General features: G+C 43.7%; 2 protein-coding genes across 3 annotated transcripts; one reads left to right on the top strand and one right to left on the bottom strand.

Annotated features, from left to right (window-relative positions):
• Positions 1 to 280: 280 nt before the first annotated feature.
• On the top strand, positions 281 to 5,291 carry TPPP2 (tubulin polymerization promoting protein family member 2). 2 transcript variants are annotated; one of them, XM_078151304.1, is made up of 4 exons: positions 281 to 377; positions 537 to 802; positions 1,339 to 1,432; positions 4,869 to 5,291. In XM_078151304.1, exons 2-4 carry the CDS (start codon positions 630 to 632, stop codon positions 5,052 to 5,054), a joined length of 453 nt encoding a protein of 150 aa, XP_078007430.1. In that variant the 5' UTR covers positions 281 to 377; positions 537 to 629; the 3' UTR covers positions 5,055 to 5,291. The 2 variants fall into 2 exon arrangements, with proteins under 2 accessions (XP_078007430.1, XP_020857501.1); XM_021001842.2 differs by having other exon boundaries at positions 1,339 to 1,492; positions 4,869 to 5,273.
• A 5,274-nt stretch (positions 5,292 to 10,565) lies between these two features.
• On the bottom strand, positions 10,566 to 12,235 carry RNASE13 (ribonuclease A family member 13 (inactive)). The gene is made up of 2 exons (XM_021001943.2): positions 12,045 to 12,235; positions 10,566 to 11,855 (listed from the first exon to the last, which is right to left on the bottom strand). The coding sequence occupies exon 2, from the start codon at positions 11,848 to 11,850 to the stop codon at positions 11,395 to 11,397; it is 456 nt and encodes a 151-aa protein (XP_020857602.1). The 5' UTR covers positions 11,851 to 11,855; positions 12,045 to 12,235; the 3' UTR covers positions 10,566 to 11,394.
• Between the last annotated feature and the right edge of the window lie 7,504 nt (positions 12,236 to 19,739).

Genomic DNA, 19,739 nt, shown 5'->3' with positions numbered 1-19,739 from the left:
AAGGAAGGACATGTGGACAGTTAGACCAGGGTCCAGAGGGTCAGCAGCCTGGCTTGGCAAGATGAGGACAGTTTGGTTACTGTGAAGGTCAGCAGAGAGGCAGGCCAGGTCAGGAGGGACGAGGTGTGGGGGAAGGGTGATCCTGGGGAGCAAGAAAGGGATGTGTAGCCACTCAGCCATCCCAAAGACTAAATTCTGGGGTAGTACCATGTTGATGTCATAGAAACAATGATGAGATCATAGAAAAACCACCTCCTCTCCACAGATGCCCATAGTCTATGCAATCCCCATAAAACCACATTTTCTCCCTCCCCCGACATACTTACACCAAAGAGCTAAAAGCCAGGCAGGACCAGGCGCCATTTGGTCCCTCTTAGGTGGGAAGTCAAAAAAGGGAAGAGGGTTAATTAGTGTCTGATTCGAAGGGGATCAGTAGGGAGTGGGACAAAGAAAGATTGGAGAGGGACAGTGAAGACAGGCTTTGGGCCTCTCTGCTGCCTCTGCTTTGATCCTCATCCCATTCCATCTCTCTCTAGGCCTCCCCCTCCCCCTTCCCCTCCCTCTTCCCTTCTCATTCTCCCTCCCTGCCATTTTCCCTGTCTCTCCCCTCCCTAACCTCCAGTTGACCAATGGAATCAGAAGCAGAGAAAACCTTTCACCTTTTTGCCGCCTTTGGAGATTCTTCTTCCAGTGGCGGTAGCATCAACAATAAGAACTTTACCAAGTTGTGTAAGGATTGTGGCATCATAGATGGCAAGATGGTCAACAACACTGATGTGGATATTGTATTCAGCAAAGTAAAGTGAGGAGGCCAGTGGAATCTAGATTATGAGGGAGGGGGAATGTGAAATGGAGGAGGAGGTGAAAGAAATGGTTTCATGTAATAAAAAAGAGTGACAAATTTGAGATGTCATTGGATGAGGAGATAAAAAAGTGAGTCGTGTGTGTGTGTGTGTGTGTGTGTGTGTGTGTGTGTGTGTGTGCGCGCGTGCGCGCACATGGGCTTGTACCTGGCATGTGCTCAACATTTAAATGCTTGTTGAATGAATGAAGAGGCAGTGAGGCTTTGAATTCAGATTTTCCCCTCCTTTAATTCAGGACTATTAGATTATCCCCAAACAGCCTGAGCTACATATTTACTTACAGATATTAGGCAACTAGGCAAGGGTATTAGAGCAGCTCTAGTTTGGGGTGCTAGATCTAGGAAAGCTGATTCTGCGGCAGGGATGATGGAACTTGGAGGCGGGATGAGCTCAAGGGGTCTGGGGTTGGGAGTTGAATAGAGAGAGTGCCAATGTCACAACAAGACTGAGTCAAGGTATCTGTCTATCCTACCAGGGAAAGGAATGCCCGAACCATCAATTGGAATCAGTTCCAGATGGCATTGAAGGAGCTGGGCCAAAAGAAATTCAAGGAAAAAAAATCAGATGAGGTATTGGAGCTTATGTTTGCTCTCATGAAGGACAAGAGTCCAGTTGCTTCAGGAGTGACTGTGAGTGACTTTGATCTTGACCTCAATCCTGCCTCAATCCCCTCAACCCCTAGCCTAGAATCATAGAAAGTCAGAGTGGGAAGAGAACCCAGGAACCCATTCACAACCTACCACCTCCCCTTCCCAGCCCCGGCTCTACCTAAGAAACCCCTTCCAATTCAGACAGCTCTATTTATTAAGAAATGTCACTTGACTCAGATCTGCTCCCATGTTTGCTACTCCTATCCAAAAGTTCCTAATTTGGCCCTCCTGTTTCTACACAATAATCCTTCTCTTCTCTTCTCCAGTTCCTTCAACCAACACTTTCAAGGCACAGTTTCTAGTCCTTTACTCTTTACCTTCCGGCGTCTGTAATTGGATGGAATGCTCCAATTATGACCAATCCAAGGCAAAGTACAGAAGCTCTCACTTCCCTCAGTCTGAACACTATTCTTCAAATTATGTAGCATCAGGTCACACACTTCTTTTGGCTGCTTTATCACAGTGCTGTAGTCTGCTTGTGTTTGCAGACTACTACTATCTCCAGATCTTTTTTTAATTCACTTTTATTTTCAGCTCCAAATCCTCCATTGAGAAAACAAGAAAAACAGAAACAAACCTATTACAAACATGTCAAGCAAAAAACAAATTCCCACATTAGCCATGTCATAGTGAGTATGTATATACATATACACGGATGTGTGTGTGTGTGTGTGTGTGTGTGTGTGTGCATATACACACCCCTTAATCTGCACACTGGCATCCATTACCTCCCTATCTACAAGTGGGTAGCATTTTTCATTGAGTGCTCTGGAATTATGGTTGGTCCTTGTGTTGTTTAGAGTTCCTCAGTTTTTCAAAGTTATTTTTCTTTACAATATCATTGTTGTTGTACAGATTGTTCTTCTGGTTCTGTTCACCTCACTCTCCGTCAGTTCACACAAGTCTTCTCGGGTTTTTCTGAAACCATTCCCTTCATCTTTTCTTATAGTACAGTAGTATTCCATCACATTCGTATACCCTACCTTGTTCAGCCATCCCTAGGTCTTGTCTGTATGAAATTCTTTCTAGCCACATGCCCATCATTCTATACTTATTTACGCAGCTGAATTTTTGCACCTAAGTGAAGGACGTATTAGGACTTACTAGTACGTTTTCTCCTTTGCTAACTCATCTTACTTTGCAAACCTAACCCTTAACATTCTTCAGATCTCTGACCCCTAACATTTGTCAGACCTGGCCACTACTAACCATGATGCCTTGCAACAACCACTGCAAATCCTACAAAGAGAGAGTAGCTATAAAAGCACCAAGAATCAAGGAGTTAATCCAAGTATGTGCCTGAATTAATAATAGATTATTAAAACTGAAAAGCCCTTAGAAATCATCAGATGAAAACCTTAGTTGATTAGGCATTGGGCCAGTCCAATAGACTATAAACTTCTCAAGGATAGGCTTTTGTTTTTGTCTTTGCAACTTTTAGTAGCTAACACTGTCTCTTGAAAATTGGGCTAGAAACTGGATAGACCTGTGATATCTTTGCTAGAGATAACTCTCAGGTGAAGACATTCCCTCTTTCTTCCACCAAAACAGTCTGGCATTTTCTGTACAGCTTAAAGGGCTGCCAGGCCCACTGAGAGGTTAAGTGAATTGCCCAATCACAGAGCCAGTATGTGTCAGAACTAGGGCTTGAACCCAGGTCTTCCCAACTCTGAGGTCCACTCTCTATCAGTGGATAGAGACAGCTTCCTCTGTCTTATAGGTCTTGCAAAGTAGTAGAAACTTATTGAGTGTTTGTTGAACCAAATTGAGGTGACTCATCCAAAGTCAAGCAGCTAGATGGTGCCAGAGTCTGGGACTAAATTGCAGGTATTCTAAGTGTTTTCTCTTCACCAAGTAGTTGCCCCCCACGAAAGACCATAGGAATAAGGTTGTTGAGAGGGTGGCCACCTTCCTCTCCAGGAGATTAAGGCAACGACAAGATGACATTATCGATTTGATCTCAGGACGAACAAAAAGTTCACTTCAGCCCTTGGCATTGTATTGACCATCTTCTCAAACAAAGGCTCCTGAGTACAGGACTTATCACAGTAACCTGAATCTGAGAGTGGGTCGGACCCTCAGAGGGCAAAATAGTCAAACCCATTCCAGAACATTCCTCTACAAAACTCTCCACCAGTCATTATTATTTTGGGAGGGGGGGTTAAGTGACTTGCCCAGGGTCACACAGCTAGTAAGTGTCAAGTGTTTGGTCTGAGGCCAGATTTGAACTCAGGTCCTCCTGACTTCAGGGCTGATGCTGCATCCACTGCACCATCTAGCTGCCCCACCAGTCATTCATTATTCACACCTCTGCATGGAGATCCCCAATGATAGAGAACTGGCTTCAGGGACCTGTGCAGCCCATTTTTTTACAATGTGCATCCAGGAAATTGTGCGTCTTTTTAAGGCTAACATTTATTGCACACTCATTTATATGCAGGACATTGATTTAATTCATCAAGCTATAGAACTGAAACCTAACTATATTTTTTTAAATGAGTAACTAAACTTTACCTAAATACATAAGCTTTAAAAATGAGACCCAAAATGCCAGGTTTTTTTCTGAGACATTAAGGTATGCCTTGTTACGCCTTGTACACATACTATACTCATGCCTATGGCACACTTTCACAGAATCAAATGAAGACAAATTCTGCTTCTCAGCAACTTTCAGCCACAACTCATTTCTCCTAAAGTATAATAATAATGATAACAATAGTAATAATAATCTCTCTTCCATAAGATCATCTCCCAACTACTTGAACATGGCTATCCTTATTTCCCTTGTCCTGCGTCACCCTAGTGTTTTCTTCAGGCTTAACAACCCCAGGTCCTTCATCTGATCCTTTTATATCATTTTATGTCATCTCCAATACCCTCACCATCTCAGAACTATGTGGTACACTTTGACACTCTAACCTCCCTGTTTTTGTTCTTATCTTGGCTTCCCTTTCCTCTCCTTTCTATCCTGTGTGACTTTAGCTCTTCTCACCCTCTGTTTCAGCAGTCCCTTCTCAGGAAGAGTGTTCTTGCACATCTCCAAGGGTGACTTAGAAAAGAGGTGGGAGTGGGGGCTGACTGGAAGGGCTCCTTGGGTAGGAGCCGCTACAGAAGATTCTTCTAAGGGACTTCAGCCTAGTGGTGATCCCCTTATACAATGATACAGAAAATGATGATGGCTTTGGGGGGGGGAGGGCGGTGCGGAAAGAAGGGGAGGGGAGAGAGAGAATAATGATGGGCGATGGGTCGGGGTACTTATGAATGTTGGGGAGGAGAAGGGTAGGGGATGGATTTGAGTAGAAAGAGGTCTCCCAGTTCTAACTTTGCCCTTGGGTGGGCTTCTATGATTTTGCAGAAAGCAGTGGCAGTGGGCGGTGTGGACCGTTTGACAGACACCAGCAAGTATACAGGCTCCCACAAGGAGCGTTTTGATGAAAGTGGTAAAGGGAAGCGCAAAGCAGGGCGGGATGACACAAAAGAAAACACTGGCTACGTGAGTGGTTACAAAGACGCTGGCACCTATGACCAGAAGAAAAAATAGAGGCCTGGTTTGCCCTTTATAGGGAATGGGGAATAGGGAGAGAATGAACCTCCCTGCTTCCTCCTCACTGTCTTCGTCTTCATCTCCTTAGCTCTTACTCATCACCACTAGGGAGGCAATAAACATCTGTGTGTGCAGCAGCCAATATGCATTGCCTTCTGCTGGCAGTGCCAAGAGGCAGGCTGCTTCATCCATGTTGGGGGTAAAAGGTTTGGAGTGAGGGAAGGTTCTCTGTAAAGATAGTCTAGACCAGGGGTTGGGAATCTTTCACATCAAGGCCACATGTGGCCCTCTAGGTCCTCAAGTACAGCCCTTTGACTGAATTCAGTATCCCTTAATAAGAGGATTTGTTCTATAATCCTCCATCAAAAGGCCGCACCCAAGGACCTAGAAGGCCACATGTGGCTTTGAGGCTACAGGTTCCTTACGCCTGGTCTAGACTACCCTTCTGACTCTGCCTCACAGGGTAATAAGAGAGCAGCTTCCATTAAATTTCTGCCCTCTTCTTTCCCAACCTAATCTCTAGCCTTAAACCAGAAATCTCTCATTTATATAGTCTTTGCAACTCAGATACAGAGGATATGGAAGAAAAGCCAGCTGTGAATGCCATCATCTTTATCATGTTACACCTACCCCCTCATCCCCACCAAGGGGCTAGGAGTCTCTGACCTTCACTGCAGTGTGTCTATTCCCCTTGGAAAGAATAAGGACAGGCCAAGACTGAGAATAGTCAAATAGTGCCTTGCACATAGTAGGTCTTAATAGATGTTTGTTCAATTGATTTGGTAGAGAGCGATTGCCATCCCAAGAGCTCTAGGATGAAGACCTGTTAGATATTAAAGAAACCTACTTCACCCAACTCCCTTATTTCCTTCAAAGCCACTACTATTTTCCATGCCACTCATACTCTAAACATGTATTTGCTCTCTTTGACTCCTTTCTCTCTCCCTCACCTATCGTATTAGTTCTGGCTCAGACATCTCTGAAAAAACTCTAAATTCCCACTGCCACCACCACTGATAAGGCTCTCTACCCCCCAGTTTACCATTGTAATAGTCAACCCAGTCTCCCCACTTCCAGCCTCTTTAATCTATCTTCCCACTTAGGCCTAATAAATGCTTATTCATTCATTCATTCAATATTCAAATAAATCCAGGGAAACACGCTTAGAACTGGAGGGTGTAGGATTTTCTTTTGTTTTTTTCCCCTTACCTAGCGTTAATCACTGAATGAGTGTTGCCTCAGTCAAACTGAGACCTAGGAAAGGCTTTAGCTTAAAAAGGCCATGGTCTCCCACTGCATCCAGGGCCCTCTCCAGTCATCCTGATCTATATCTTGCCACTGGACCCAGATGGCTCAGGAGGACAAAGTGAGGCTAGTGACTTTGCACAGCCCTCCTCACTTAAATCCAATTCACTTGAGTGTGGTGGCATCACCTCCCTGATGTCATGGTCTCCTTTGAGAACAAAGGACAAACAGCAACCCACTTAGGCCAGCTTAATCTTCACTATGAATAGATTTATCACCTCTTTCCTCTGCTCAAAACAACAAGGGATAAAAGGAAAGGGGAAGGGGTAGAGAGTGGGGAGTGTCTTTTGTGTTGAGCCTTTGGCTAAGGAAGAGACCAGGTAAGGTTAGACCTGGCCAGCCTGGCTCTGCCTTTGAACTAGTTCCAAGATTGGAGGTGTGTGAAAAAAGGTGACTACCCAAAGACTTGCTCTTTTCCAGGATATGAGACTCTCCTTAGTCCACCTCAATGGGAAAACATCCATCCAGAGCTGTTACCTCATTACTAAAATCTCTGGAGACTGAAACTCAGTGTCCTACTCTGGTCACTCACTTTATACCCCAAGTTTTAACTGCTGCCCTTAGATATTTAACAGCTCAGAGCTTGACCTCCTTCTTTTATATTCTTACTCATGCTGCTTCCTACCTACACTCTCCTAAGTATCTAAGTGTATTTCCCAGGATTTATTTGAATGGATGAATGAATAAGCATTTATTAGGTACTCATTTGCCTGCCTATTTGCTAAGCTCTGAAGATACAAGTACAAAAAGTTAGTCCCTGTTCTCAAGGAGCTTATATTTTAATAGGTGAAGATGACACATATTTTCATGGTAGAGAGTCACAAAGATGAGTTGATGTATAGAACAATTAATTGACATGTCCTTTCCAGAAGCAATAGCACTATTGATTTGAGCAAAAAGTAGGAATTGGAGATGGGAAGAAGTGAGGTAGCAGTGAGATGGCAAGATAGCGTGGATGTAGGGCTTGGCGGTTGGGTAGGATGTGAAGGTAAAGCATGGTATGTTCTAGAGCATGGGACTCAGTAGTAGATAGATTGGGCAGTGTGAGCTAATTCACATTTGGTCACCAATCCAGATGGTTAGGCCCTAGGGCAGCCAGCCATCAAGCTGTCCATCCAGGCTGTCTCGCCATCTGCCTGCTACCTCACTCATGTGCATCTCCAATTTCTACTTTTCACTCAAATTTAACCAGGTTAAAATCCTGGGAGGAGGAGGGGTTGGATTAGATATAGGAGACAGGGATTCTGGAAATCTGAGGTTCAGAGCTGCTGGTTCAAGTGGGGAAAAGTGAAGCAGTTAGCAAGTAGATGTCAAGTTGGCCACGGTAGACAGTTGGATGGAAAGTGAAATGTTTTCTATGCCTGTTTATGACTAGTCCTAAATTAGGTAGTCCTCCCAAAATCCCCCAGTGGGTTAGGCCTGTCTCAGGCTTCATGGCTGTTTGCCATGATTTAATCAGAAACACCTTCACTTTGACCCAGATGTATGTTTTTCCTGGTCCTTCCCCATCCAGAATAGCTGTTTCTGTTTCCCAGGCCAAAGTACCTGTTTTTCCCTAACCCCCAACAGGTTGTTTTGTTTTTTTTTAAATCCATGCTATACTTACTCCCAGCTAACCAGGAAGACTTCATTCTGTAGTGAACTTTGGAACTTCACCCACACATTCCCAATGATCATTGATCACCTCATGAGTTCTTCACTTGTGGTAGTGGTTAGGAGATGAAGCACCATTACCTTCAATAAGTATATCATACTAAGATTAAATATAAGGCCACACAGTTGCTAAGCAATGGAGTTGAGATTTGAACCTGTCTCTCCTGGCACCAAAGCAGATTATACTATACTGTTGTTCCATTTGTTAAAATATTAATGCAAAACACTAATTCATCACCCCCAAATTCACCCAGAGGCCAGATTTTTTTTTACAGACAGATTATATTGTTGTGATATCCTACCCCCAGTTAGGGAGCACAAAGAATCCCACCATTGCTAAAAGAACAGTGGACTTATCTAACAAGATACCACAGTTGGGTCCAAGGGATTGGGGTGCTACACCTACTCCCTTTTCACTAAGGGGTCCCTTTGGTCTGGACACATGCATGTGGCTACATCATCTATATCAAGTTCAGTCCTGGGGGATCCTAGCTTCTAATGAGAGGGGGCTGTGCTCCCTTTTCTTATTCTCTTGAGCTCATTAAATACTCACCCTAATACACTGAGGACAAATTATTTGAAGTTTGGATTTTAGCTTTTGTCTAGGGTCTTCCTTTAAGGGGAAGCAGAAAGGTACTTGATGTACAATGTGAATCAGGTATGAGACAGGTACTTTCTTTATATAGAAATTTTGCTAAAAGATGCAAAAATCTCATAGCATGCATTCATACCACTTAAGTCATTAATACCCAATAACTACTGTTACAGTCTCTCTAGAGACTGATACTTAATTCCCATCAGAACATAGAGCAGTTTGCAGGACTGCTGATTAGGCATTTTATGTGATTAGCCCTTTGCTGTCTCCCTCAGAGTCCATGTTTTTTGACAAACCAGGCCAAGGGCTTGGGTTATCTTCTATCTAGAAGTTTCCTTTGCCCCTAGTCATCTCCACTCATTGCACCAAGTACTTCTGGACTTTTGCCATGGGGAAATTTTAGTGAAAGAAAGTAGTATATGCCACATGAGAGAGTCAAAGCAAAGGAGTGAGATGGTAGCCTGTCATTGATTCCTTTGTCTAATCAGTCAACAAGGTGATTGCTTTGTCTCATCAGAGTGCCCATGTACTTCAGCTCTCAATCCTAGGTGTGGCTGAGCCTTCTTCCACACACCCAAGGGTTTAGTCAGTATATGTGATGAACAAGAATAAGAAAAGGCAGCTCCATGTGTTTCCAAGGGATGCCCTTATTGCACTTGGAACAAGAAGACTTGGGTTCTAGTCCTATCCTCACACTCCTTTGGACTTTGGATAAGTAGCAACCTTTCTGGGCCTCAATTTCCTCTCACTAAAATGGTACTAATAATACTGCAACCATGGAGTAGTGGATGGAAAGCTGGCATAGAGATCCAGTGCTGGATTCTGCCTCCAACACATACTGGCTATGACCCCACTCACCACTTCTCACTGTTCTAGACAACTCAAGGACCCTTAAGTTAAAGAATATAGCAACCTAAATTAGTAGAAGAAAGTTCCTCATCTGGAGTCTCTCTATACCAATGAAGTCGCGGATCCAGTGCCCTATACCTTGAGTAATCCACAGGATTGCTATGTATTTATACTCATAAAGCACCATATAAATGTGACCTATTATTGTATCAGTGTGCCTGGCACATATTAGAACCTTAATAAATTGTGGTTGATTGATGAATTCATTAGATCTCACCTGCCTCCACTGGTTGCAGTTTGAAAAGGCAGCTCTAGATGGGATGAAAGGTAATTGAGTCATCAGGATGAGGCACCCAGGTATAGCCTCCAAGATTTAATTTTCTCTCTTCCTTCATATCCAATAAATTGTCAAGTTCCTGCTGTTTCTGCCTCCAACATATCTCTCAAACCCCCTATTTATCATCCCCACTATCATCATCATAGGATAAAGCCCTCAATATTCCCTCTCTGGACTTTATAATAGCCTCTTAACAGGTCTCACACACACACACACACACACCCCACCCCAATGTTTCACTACGTATACCTTTCATACCACTGCCAGTTTAATTTTATGTACAGACCAAATAACTTGTATGTCTAATATATATATGTGTGTATGTGTGTGTGTGTGTGTGTGTGTGTGTGTGTGTGTGTGTGTGCATGTGTATGTATTCTCTCTTTGGAAATTGTGTGTTGCATGCTGGGGAAGTTATATCATTTTTCAGATGAGAAAACTGAGGCTCAGAGAAATTAAGTTAATTGCCCATGATCATACCATTAGCATTACCTTCCTTTCCCTTCTCCCCTCTCTGCCCCATTGTGGGCCTTCTGAAGGGAAAGAAAGAATCCCAAGGTAGAGGAAAGAGGAGAGGAATTGAAGAGGAGACCTAATTGAGAGAAAAAAGGAGGGCCTAGGGAGGAAGGAAAAGAGGTTATTGAATTTGTTGAGTATGAAGCTCTAGAGGCTTCCAGATCTGTAGTTACCCCAACACTCCCATCCTCCTCAATTCTCTTGTACCCTTTCCTAGATTTCACGATGTATCCAGATAAAATAAAGCATGTGATTCATGGTTTAAAAGACTTTATCTTACTGTATCCCACTCAACCTCACAAGTGATACATAGAGTCTATTGTGGGATGGAGAGAAAAGAGGGCAGATTATATATGAAGGGAACCCCAATGACTCGAAAGAAAGGGAGAGATTGGGAATTTGGGTGTGTATGGTTAAGATGGGATGGGAAGGGGTTCTGTGAGCTCAGGATGGGTGTGAGGGAACTGAGTGCTTCAGAGACTAGATGACCAGTGTCTAGCAAACAAAGATACCCTTTGGAGGAAACTGAGCAGAGAAAGAAGTAATGGGGATAGAAAGTGGGGGTTGGGGGAAAAGGAGGCCAGGCCAGCTGTTGTCATGGTGCTGGCCATGGCTCTGGGCCTCTTGCCAGTTTTCAGGATCCGGCCAAGTGTACAGCCAGCCTCTGCCAACTGGACAGAGTTAGCTTCTTAGGGCAAGGGGGTGGGGGGAGGGGGAGAGAGGGGAAGACTGAACTCCACAAAGGGTGAGGGGCTGTATCTGTGGGTTGGGAGATTGGCAAAGGGGCACAGGGTTGGACTCGCTCAGAGGGTAATGGGGCAGTTTCCTGATAGTCTGTATGGTAACTTATTTACTTTTCTTCCTGTGGAGACCGTGGGGAGTGGTCTGGAGCCCTTGTAGACTCTGCCGAATGATCTGGTTTCCTGGAAACTGGCTTGGCCTGCTTTGTTGTCATAGAAGAGGTGCAGAGGGCAGGGGAAGACTTACATTCCCCAAGCAGAGAACAACAGCCTGACCCTTGTTTTGTCAGGGATCGGAGCCTAGGTTTCCCCTTACACTTGGGAGGAATCCCAGTTCTACCTCTAGTAGACGCCAATGATATGCATGGGTTCACCATTGTATTTTCTGGAGCAAAGTAGGTAAACCCGTTGAGTGGAAGTGGTTTCATTGTATTGGCAGGTGCTGGGTGGCTCCAGGGATAAGCGTTTACAGGTGGTAAGAGGAAAGGCATCTTGGCTGAGAGAGCAGTACTCATTGAAATCTTCACAGAAGGTGTCAGAATGCTTGCAGTTGCTACTAACTTTTGTCCAGGGAGCATGAAGCACATGGTGGATATGGGGACATCTCCGATCCTTTTTCATTCCTCGAATATAGCTCATCAGGCCATTGCAGTAGCCATGGAAGCTCTTAGCAAATGTAACCTTAGGATAGTCAATGTGCAGAGCATAGAAATTTCTGACTTCAGAGGATGTAAAGGAGAGGAAGGTCAGAGCTGGTACCAGAAACAGCTGGAAGACTAGAATCCTGGACAGAGCCATCTTACCTGTGGCAGGGAAGGGACAAGGGGGAGTTGGAGGGAGAGGGCAGAGGATAGGTATCATTCCCTTTCCCCAAAATACCTACATCCTCATCCCCAAATCTCATTACCCTGTCTTCTCTTCCCCATCTTTCCCTCTTCATTCATGCTGTTCTTCTTACCCAGATTGGCTCAGCCTAAGATCTCTTTCCTTACCCAGTTCTTATGTTGAGGCTTTGGCAGAGAAAAGCATCTGCTGATCCTTAGTCCCTTTTGGGGGGCCCAAATTTCTGATCAGTACAGGTAGAGTGTTATGAAAAGAGAAGACAGAAGAAGAGCAGGCAGATCCTATCTTCCTCTAGGCTCCTTCTTTCTGGGAAAGGAAGAACTGGCTGAGGTCATCTGTACCTCAGATCAGATGGGAATAGTAAGGGGGTGAGATGAAGCAATGAGAAGGCAAAGAGTCTGGAGGTGGAGAATAGAATGGGAGGGTTACTATTTGGAAATCTGATTAAGGAAATGATTCAAAGTGGTGGCTGGTTGATTGAAGGAGGTCAAATAGAGTATCCTGAACTCATCCAACTTGATAAGATGTGGGGCTGGGAATCAGAACACCTGGTGATTCAGTCTCTGTTCCATCTTTCATGTTTCCCCTGAGCTGCCTAATGGGCCCTCTACCCCAAGAAAGGTGGGTAGAAAAGGACTGTTTAGTTTATGGAGAACAAAATGCTCCCTGGATCTAATTTAGTAGGAACAAAAAGTGACTCAGATGCCCCTTTCTCTCCTACTCCCTGGGGCCTGCCTGCACAGTATTATGAGTTTCCTGTTTAGGACTCTAGGCTCAGAAATATGTCTATAAAGGACTCTCCTCCATATGCCAGCTGAGATCATGGCACTCAGTTTCTTCCCTAGACCAACATCATTCACCTGAATTCAGATTCTGGGTCAGAACCTTTAAGAAAGATGTTAGTGGTTCCCTGACCTACCTTTCCATCCTCCCATCTACTACTTCAAAGTGTATGTGGGTAGGAGGGGAGCCACAGGTTATCGTTTGGTGTGGATGAATGTCACAGGTCTGCAGAGTTAACAGCATAGTTGGCTTGTTCTTTCTATCAGCACTAAACTTTAGCCACCGAACTATTCTCTCCCCACCCCCACCCCCACAACCCCCAGGAAATAATCTGGCAGTTTCACTCCCTTATCTCATAGTCTATGCACACACAAGGTATTCCCTTGGGACTGGAGCTGAGGTCACCCCCAGGCTGAGGAGAGTGACTAGCCAGAGATAGATGAGGATGCCAACTCCTGAGGTTCTACAATTCTGATTTATCATGGGTACCACTGGGTGTTAGTCTGCTGCCTTTATACCAGGGTGCTTTGGAGAAAAGACCATGTTGAAGGCTTTCTGCTCATTTAGCTCTCTGAACCTACACCTTGCAATGGACTTCATAGAAAGGAATTCTGAGCTTCTGTTCACCAAGGCATTACTCTTATTCTAGCTCCTGTCTCCCCAGCAGCCAGTCTTAGGGAATTCGTCTCAGAGACTTGTTCACCCAGCCAAATAAAGATGAAACCTCAGAGAGTAAGCTGATGTCAGCATTGCCTTTCAGCTTGATGTGAACAACCGAGTCAAACTGAGACCTGAGAAAGACTTTAGCTTCAAAAGTCCTTGATCTCCCACTGCATCCAGGGCCCTCTCCAGTGGTCCTGATCTATATCTTGCCACTGGATCCAGATGGCTCTAGTGGAGAAAGTGAGGCTGGTGACTTTGCACAACTCTTTCTCCCTAAAATCCAATTCATGTGCATGTCTTGACTTCAACTCCCAGATGTCGTGGTCCTCTTCCAGAAGGGCTGGCAAACCACAACAATGAACAATTGAGAGAAATGCAGATGGTGATAGCCAGGGGGTAGTTTGGGCCAGAGCTCACTTAACTACATTCCCTCTTAGGAGAAAAGCAGCTGATAATTAAAGTTAGTAGTACAAGGCTTCCACCTAACTACCTAGTCTCTTCCAATGATCCCTTAATTGCCAAATCCAGTGGCCTTTTCTCAGTCCTTGACCTCTCTGCAGCCTTCTGATATAGGCTTCTCCTCACTCTTAGACTGCTGCAATAGCCTGCTGGTGGTCTGCCTTTCATAAGCCTCTCCCCACTCCAGTCCATCCTTTATTCAGCTACCAAAGTGATTTTCTTTTCTTTTCTTTTTTTTTTGGTGGGGCAATTGGGGTTAAGTGACTTTCCCAGAGTCACACAGCTAGTAAGTGTTATGTGTCTGAGGCTGGATTTGAACTCAAGTCCTCGTGACACCAGGGACGGTGCTGTATCCACTGCACCACTTACCTGCCCCATCCAAAGTGATTTTCTTAAAGAGCAAGTCTGATCATATTACCCTCCTACTCAACAAATTCCAGTGACTTTCTATCACCTCCAGGATAGAATACGAAATCCTCTGCTCAGTGTTCAAAAACCTTCATAACCTTGCCTTCTACTCCCTACCTTTCCAGTCTTCTTAAACTTTATGCTCTCCTCATGTACTCTCCTATCCAGTGACTCAGATCTCCTTGCCTTTTCTCAAACAAGCTATTTACTCTCTCAGCTCTGGGCATTTTCTCTAGCTCTCCCTCATGCCTAAAATGCTATCTTTCCTCATCTCCATCACTGGTTTTCCTAGCTTCTTTCAAATCCCAACTAAAATCCCACCTTCTATAAGAAGCCTTTCCCAATCTTTCTTATTTGTTGTTGTTCATTGCTGTTCAGTAGTGTCCAACTCTTCATGACCCCATTTGGGGTTTTCTTGGCAAAGATGCCAGAATAGTTTACCATTTCCTTTTCTAGCTCATTTTATAGATGAAGAAACTGAGGCAAACAGGGTTAAGTGACTTGCCTAGGGTCACACAGCTAGTAAGTGTCTGAGCTGCACTCTATCCATTGCACAACCTAGCTGCCCTCTCATTTGTCCTGTATATAACTGGTTTATACAAAGTTGTTTTCATGTTGTCTACCTTATTAGATTGTGAGGTCCTCAAGGGTAGGACTGTCTTTTGCCTTTCTTTGTATTGCACTTAGCACAATGCCTTGCACATTGTAGATGCTTAATAAATGCTTATTCATGACTATCCATTCCTTCCAGATTCCAGATCCCAGAGGGTTCTTTCTCCTTTTCTTTCCCTCCTCCAAAAATAAATAATAGACAGCTAGAAGAAATCCTAAGCCTGACCTCCTAAATCATCACTCAAATACACCCTCCTTCCCAGCCAAGGCTTATTAGTTGTCTGTGCCTTTCTATAGCTCCTCTTCCTTTTTCAAATGTTTTCTAAAACTGGTCTTTCACACTTCTAAAAGGGTCTATGCTCAGTCTCTCTTTTTTCCCCCCCAACTCTCACTCTCCTTCAGTGCATTAACCACTTTTTCTTCTTCAGCTATCATAACCCAAGTTTATTGCCCTTTCTGCAACCCTAGAGCCGCATTTTCCACTGCTTAAGGGATATCTAAATGTCCTACCCAAACCTTAAGCCCAGTGTGTCCAAAACGAAATTTATTATCTTTTCCCCTAACCCTCTCCTCCTCCTCCTAAACTCCTTAATTTCTTTCCATACCCTTGCTACTTTTCCTGTCACCCCTGCTCTAAACCAATACACTCTTTCACTTCTCCCTCTTCCTTACCTCTCATATGCAATCAGTTGCCCAAATCCTTTGGATTTTGGCTCTGAAATATCTTTTATATCCATTCCCTTTTCTCATTGCCAGTATCCCAGTTCAGACTTATTGCAAGGTAGCTAGTTGGTGCAGTGACTGGAGTGCTGGCCCTGAAATCAGGGTGACCTGAGTTCAAATATAGCTTCAGATGCTTACTAACTGTGTGGCCTTATGATGAGGCACTAATGATGGACCCCCTAAAAGGTCCTAGACTTTCCCATATGGCCCAGGTCCCTGGCATTTGCCTAGCACACCTGACCCTTCCCAGTTAATCCTTTCAACTGCCCTTTCATTGTGGCCCTCATTGTCTTCACCTGGCCCCACCCTAGATCCTTACTCCTTGATTCCATCTAGACCCCCTCTCTGTTACCTCCCAGTCACCCCAGCCCACTGTCCACTCCCATCCAGATCTTCCCACAGTCTTACTGTGAAAAAGGTCCATCTTGCCTCCATTAAGATGCTCAGATTCCTTAAGAGTCTGACCGCCTTCAATTGGTGGAAAAAATAAACGTGGTCTCTGACTGAAAGAAGACTTGAGTTGAATTCATTAGAAGCAGGACTTGAGTCTTTTGCCCTTGAATTTTGGGGTTCCCAGCACCCCTAGACCTCAATACTTAGGCCAGTCATTTAACCATTGTCTGCCTCAGTTTTCTCATTTGTAAAGTGGGGATAATAATAGCACCTGCCTCCCAAGGGTTATTATAAGACCAAAATGAGATATAATATTTGTAAATTCAGTAAACATTTATTAAGTGCCTACTGTGTGTCAAGCACTGTGCTAAATGCTGGGGATACAAAAAGAGGCAAAAGACTGCTTCTCCCCTCAAGCAGCTTGCAATCTAATAGGAGAGACAACATGCAAATAAATATATAGGAGCAAACTATATACAGGATAAATAGGAAGTAATTAACAGAGGGAAGGGGGAAAGGGGAAGGCTTCCTGTAGGAGGTAGAATTTTAGTTGGGACTTAAAGGAAGCTGGTGAGGTCAGTAGTTGGAGTCGGAGAGGGAGAACATTCTGGGCATGGCATACAGCCAGAGAAAATGACCCGAGCTGAAAGATGGAGTGTCTTGTTCCATGGCAGGAGGCCAATGTCACTAGAAGGAAAAGTGCTCATTGGGAAGTAATACATAATTAGAAAGGTGGAGGCAGGGACCTACCTTAAGAGCTTTGAATGCCGAAGAGCCTTTAATTTGCACCTGAGGCTATAGGGAGCCACTGGAATTTATTGAGTAGAGAGGTATCTTAAGCCTATATAAATGCTAATTACTATTATTCTCACCTCTAGTACAGTAGCATCCTAACTAACTGGTCTCCCTAATTCTACTCTCCTTTGTAATCTGTCCTTCACATGTCTTTCAGTTTAATCTTTTTATATCAGCTGGGAAGTCCTGAGTTCAATTTTCACTTCTGACACATGTGAAAAATGATTTTTTTCTGTCTTGGGAGACTCAGAGCTCCACCTACCCCCACCCCCAGCCTTCTGCTCCAAAGTTTTTCAGAAAGGCATTATTGAGGGGCAGCTAGGTGGCACAGTAGATTGAGCTCTGGCCTTGGAGTCAGGAGGACCTGACTGGCCTGAGACACTTGACACTTACTAGGTGTGTGACCCTGTGCAAGGAGTCACTTAACCCCGATTGCCTCACCAAAGAGCTAAAAAAAAAAAAAGGACATTACTGATAATAAGATGGCATTGAATATTCTTATCCCCATCAAACCTGACCCAAGCCTGACTTGATTTTATAAATTATAAACTACTCAGGTTTGGGTGGAGACAGATTCTTCTGCCTAGATAGACCAAGGCTGGGAGTAGTCTGGAATGATGGCAGGTTGATATAAGCCCCTGTTGAAAAGATATAATAACCCTGTACCCCCAAATCCCAAACTGAGCCAGTTCTGAACTGGCCCTCTTAAGGAGGGCCCAGTTTTGTTTTGTTTTGTTTTTTTCAGATTTTATTAATTTATTTATTTTTAGTTTTCAACATTCACTTCTACAAGATTTTGAGTTCCAAATTTTCTCCCCATCTCATCCCTCCCCCCACCTGAAGATGGCGTGCATTCTGAATACCCCTTCCCCAGTTTGTCCTCTCTTCTATCCCCTCCCCTCTTCTCTTATCCCTTTCCCCTTCTGTTTTCCTGTAGGGCAGGATAGATTTCTGTATTCCATTGCCTGTATGTCTTATTTCCCAGTTGCACATGAAAACAATTTTTAACATTTGTTTTTAAAACTTTGGGTTCCAGGGGGCTGCTAGATGGCATAGTGGATACAGCACTAGCCCTGGATTTAGGAAGACCTGAATTCAAATCTGGCTTCAGACACTTGACACTTACTAGCTGTGTGACCCTGAGCAAGTCACTTCACCCCATTGCCTCACCAAAACCAAAACAAAACAAAAAACAGAACTTTGAATTCCAGATTTTCTCCCTTCCTCCCTCCCTACCCACCCTCATTAAGAAGGCAAGCAACTCATACAGGTTATACATGTGTAGTCTTACAGAACACTTCCGTAGTAGTCATGTTGTTAAAAACTATTTCCCTTAATCCTATGTCTCCCCTCCCATCACCTATTATTCTATTCTCTCTTTTGACCCTGTCCTTCCTTAGAAGTGTTTGCTTCTGATTGCCCCCTCCTCCAATCTGCCCTCCCTTCTATCATCCCCCTGCTCTCTTATCCCCTTCCCCCAATTTTCCTGTAGGGTAAGATAGATTTCCATACCCAATTGAGTGTGTATGTTATTCCCTCCTTAAGCCAAAGCCGGTGAGAATAAGATTCACTCATTCTCTCTCACCTTCCCCCAATTCCCCTCCACTGTAAAAGCCTTTTCTTGTCTGTTTTATGTGAGATAATTTACCCCATTCTGCCTCTCCCTTTCTCCTTCACCCAGTATAATCCTCTCTCACTACATAATTTTATTCTCCAGATATCACCCCTTCATCTTCAACTCACCCTGTGCCCACTATCTGTCTATCTATAATGTACATACATATAATTTTTTTCCCTCCAACTACCCTTTATTTTTTAGGCAGTTGGGGTTAAGTGACTTGCCCAGAGTCACACAGCTAGTAAGTGTCAAGTGTTTGGTCTGAGGCCAGATTTGAACTCAGGTCCTCCTGACTTCAGGGCCAGCGCTCTATCCACTGCGCCACCTAGCTGCCCCCAACTACCCTTTTCTTTAAAGGTCTCATGAGTTACAAATATCATCTTTCCATGCAGGAATGTAAACAGTTCAACCTTAATAAGTCCCTTATGATTTCTCTTTCCTGTTTATCTCTTCGTGCTTCTCTTGAGTCTTACATTTGAAAGACAAATTTTCTATTCAGCTCTGGTCTTTTCATCAAGAATGCTTGAAAGTCCTCTATTTCACTGACTATCCATTTTTCCCCTGAAGGATTATACTCAGTTTTACTGGGTAGGTGATTCTTGGTTGTAATCCTATCTCCTTTGCCCTCTGGAATATTATATTCCAAGCCCTCTGGTCCCTTAATGTAGAAGCTGCTAAATCTTATGTTATGCTGATTGTGTTTCCATAATGCTTGAATTGTTTTCTTCTGGTTGCTTGCAATATTTTCTTCTTGACCTGGGAACTCTGGAATTTGGCTATAATATTCCTAGGAGTTTTTTTGGGGATCTCTTTCAGGATGATCCGTGGATTCTTTCAATTTCTAATTTGCCCTCTGGTTCTAAATATCAGGGCAGTTTTCCTTGATAATTTCTTGAAAGATGATGTCTAGGCTCTTTTTTTGATCATGGCTTTCAGGTAGTCCAATAATTTTTAAATTATCTCTCCTGGATCTATTTTCCAGGTCAGTTGTTTTTCCAATGAGATATTTCACATTGTTTTCTACTTTTTCATTCTTTTGGTTTTGTTTTACAATGTCTTGATTTCTCATAAAGTCACTAGCTTCCATTTGCCCCATTCTGATTTTTAAGGAAGTATTTTCTTCAGTGAATTTTTGGACTTACTTTTCCATTTGGCCAATTCTGCTTTTGAAAGCATTCTTCTCCTCATTGGCTTTTTGGACCTCTTTTGCCATTTTGGTTAGGCTGTTTTTTAGGGTGTTATTTTCTTCAGTATTTTTTTGGGTCTCCTTTAGCAAGTTGTTGACTTGTTTTTCATGATTTTCTTGCATCACTCTCATTTCTCTTCCCAGTTTTTCCTCTACTTCTCTTACTTGCTTCTCAAAATCCTTTTGGAACTCTCCCATGGCCTG

The sequence above is a fragment of the Phascolarctos cinereus genome, unplaced genomic scaffold (assembly GCF_003287225.1).
Source record: "Phascolarctos cinereus isolate Bilbo 61053 unplaced genomic scaffold, phaCin_HiC Scaffold_3;HRSCAF=262, whole genome shotgun sequence".
In the NCBI taxonomy this organism is placed as follows: Eukaryota; Metazoa; Chordata; class Mammalia; order Diprotodontia; family Phascolarctidae; genus Phascolarctos; species Phascolarctos cinereus.
This window is presented reverse-complemented; position numbering and strand designations above follow the sequence as displayed.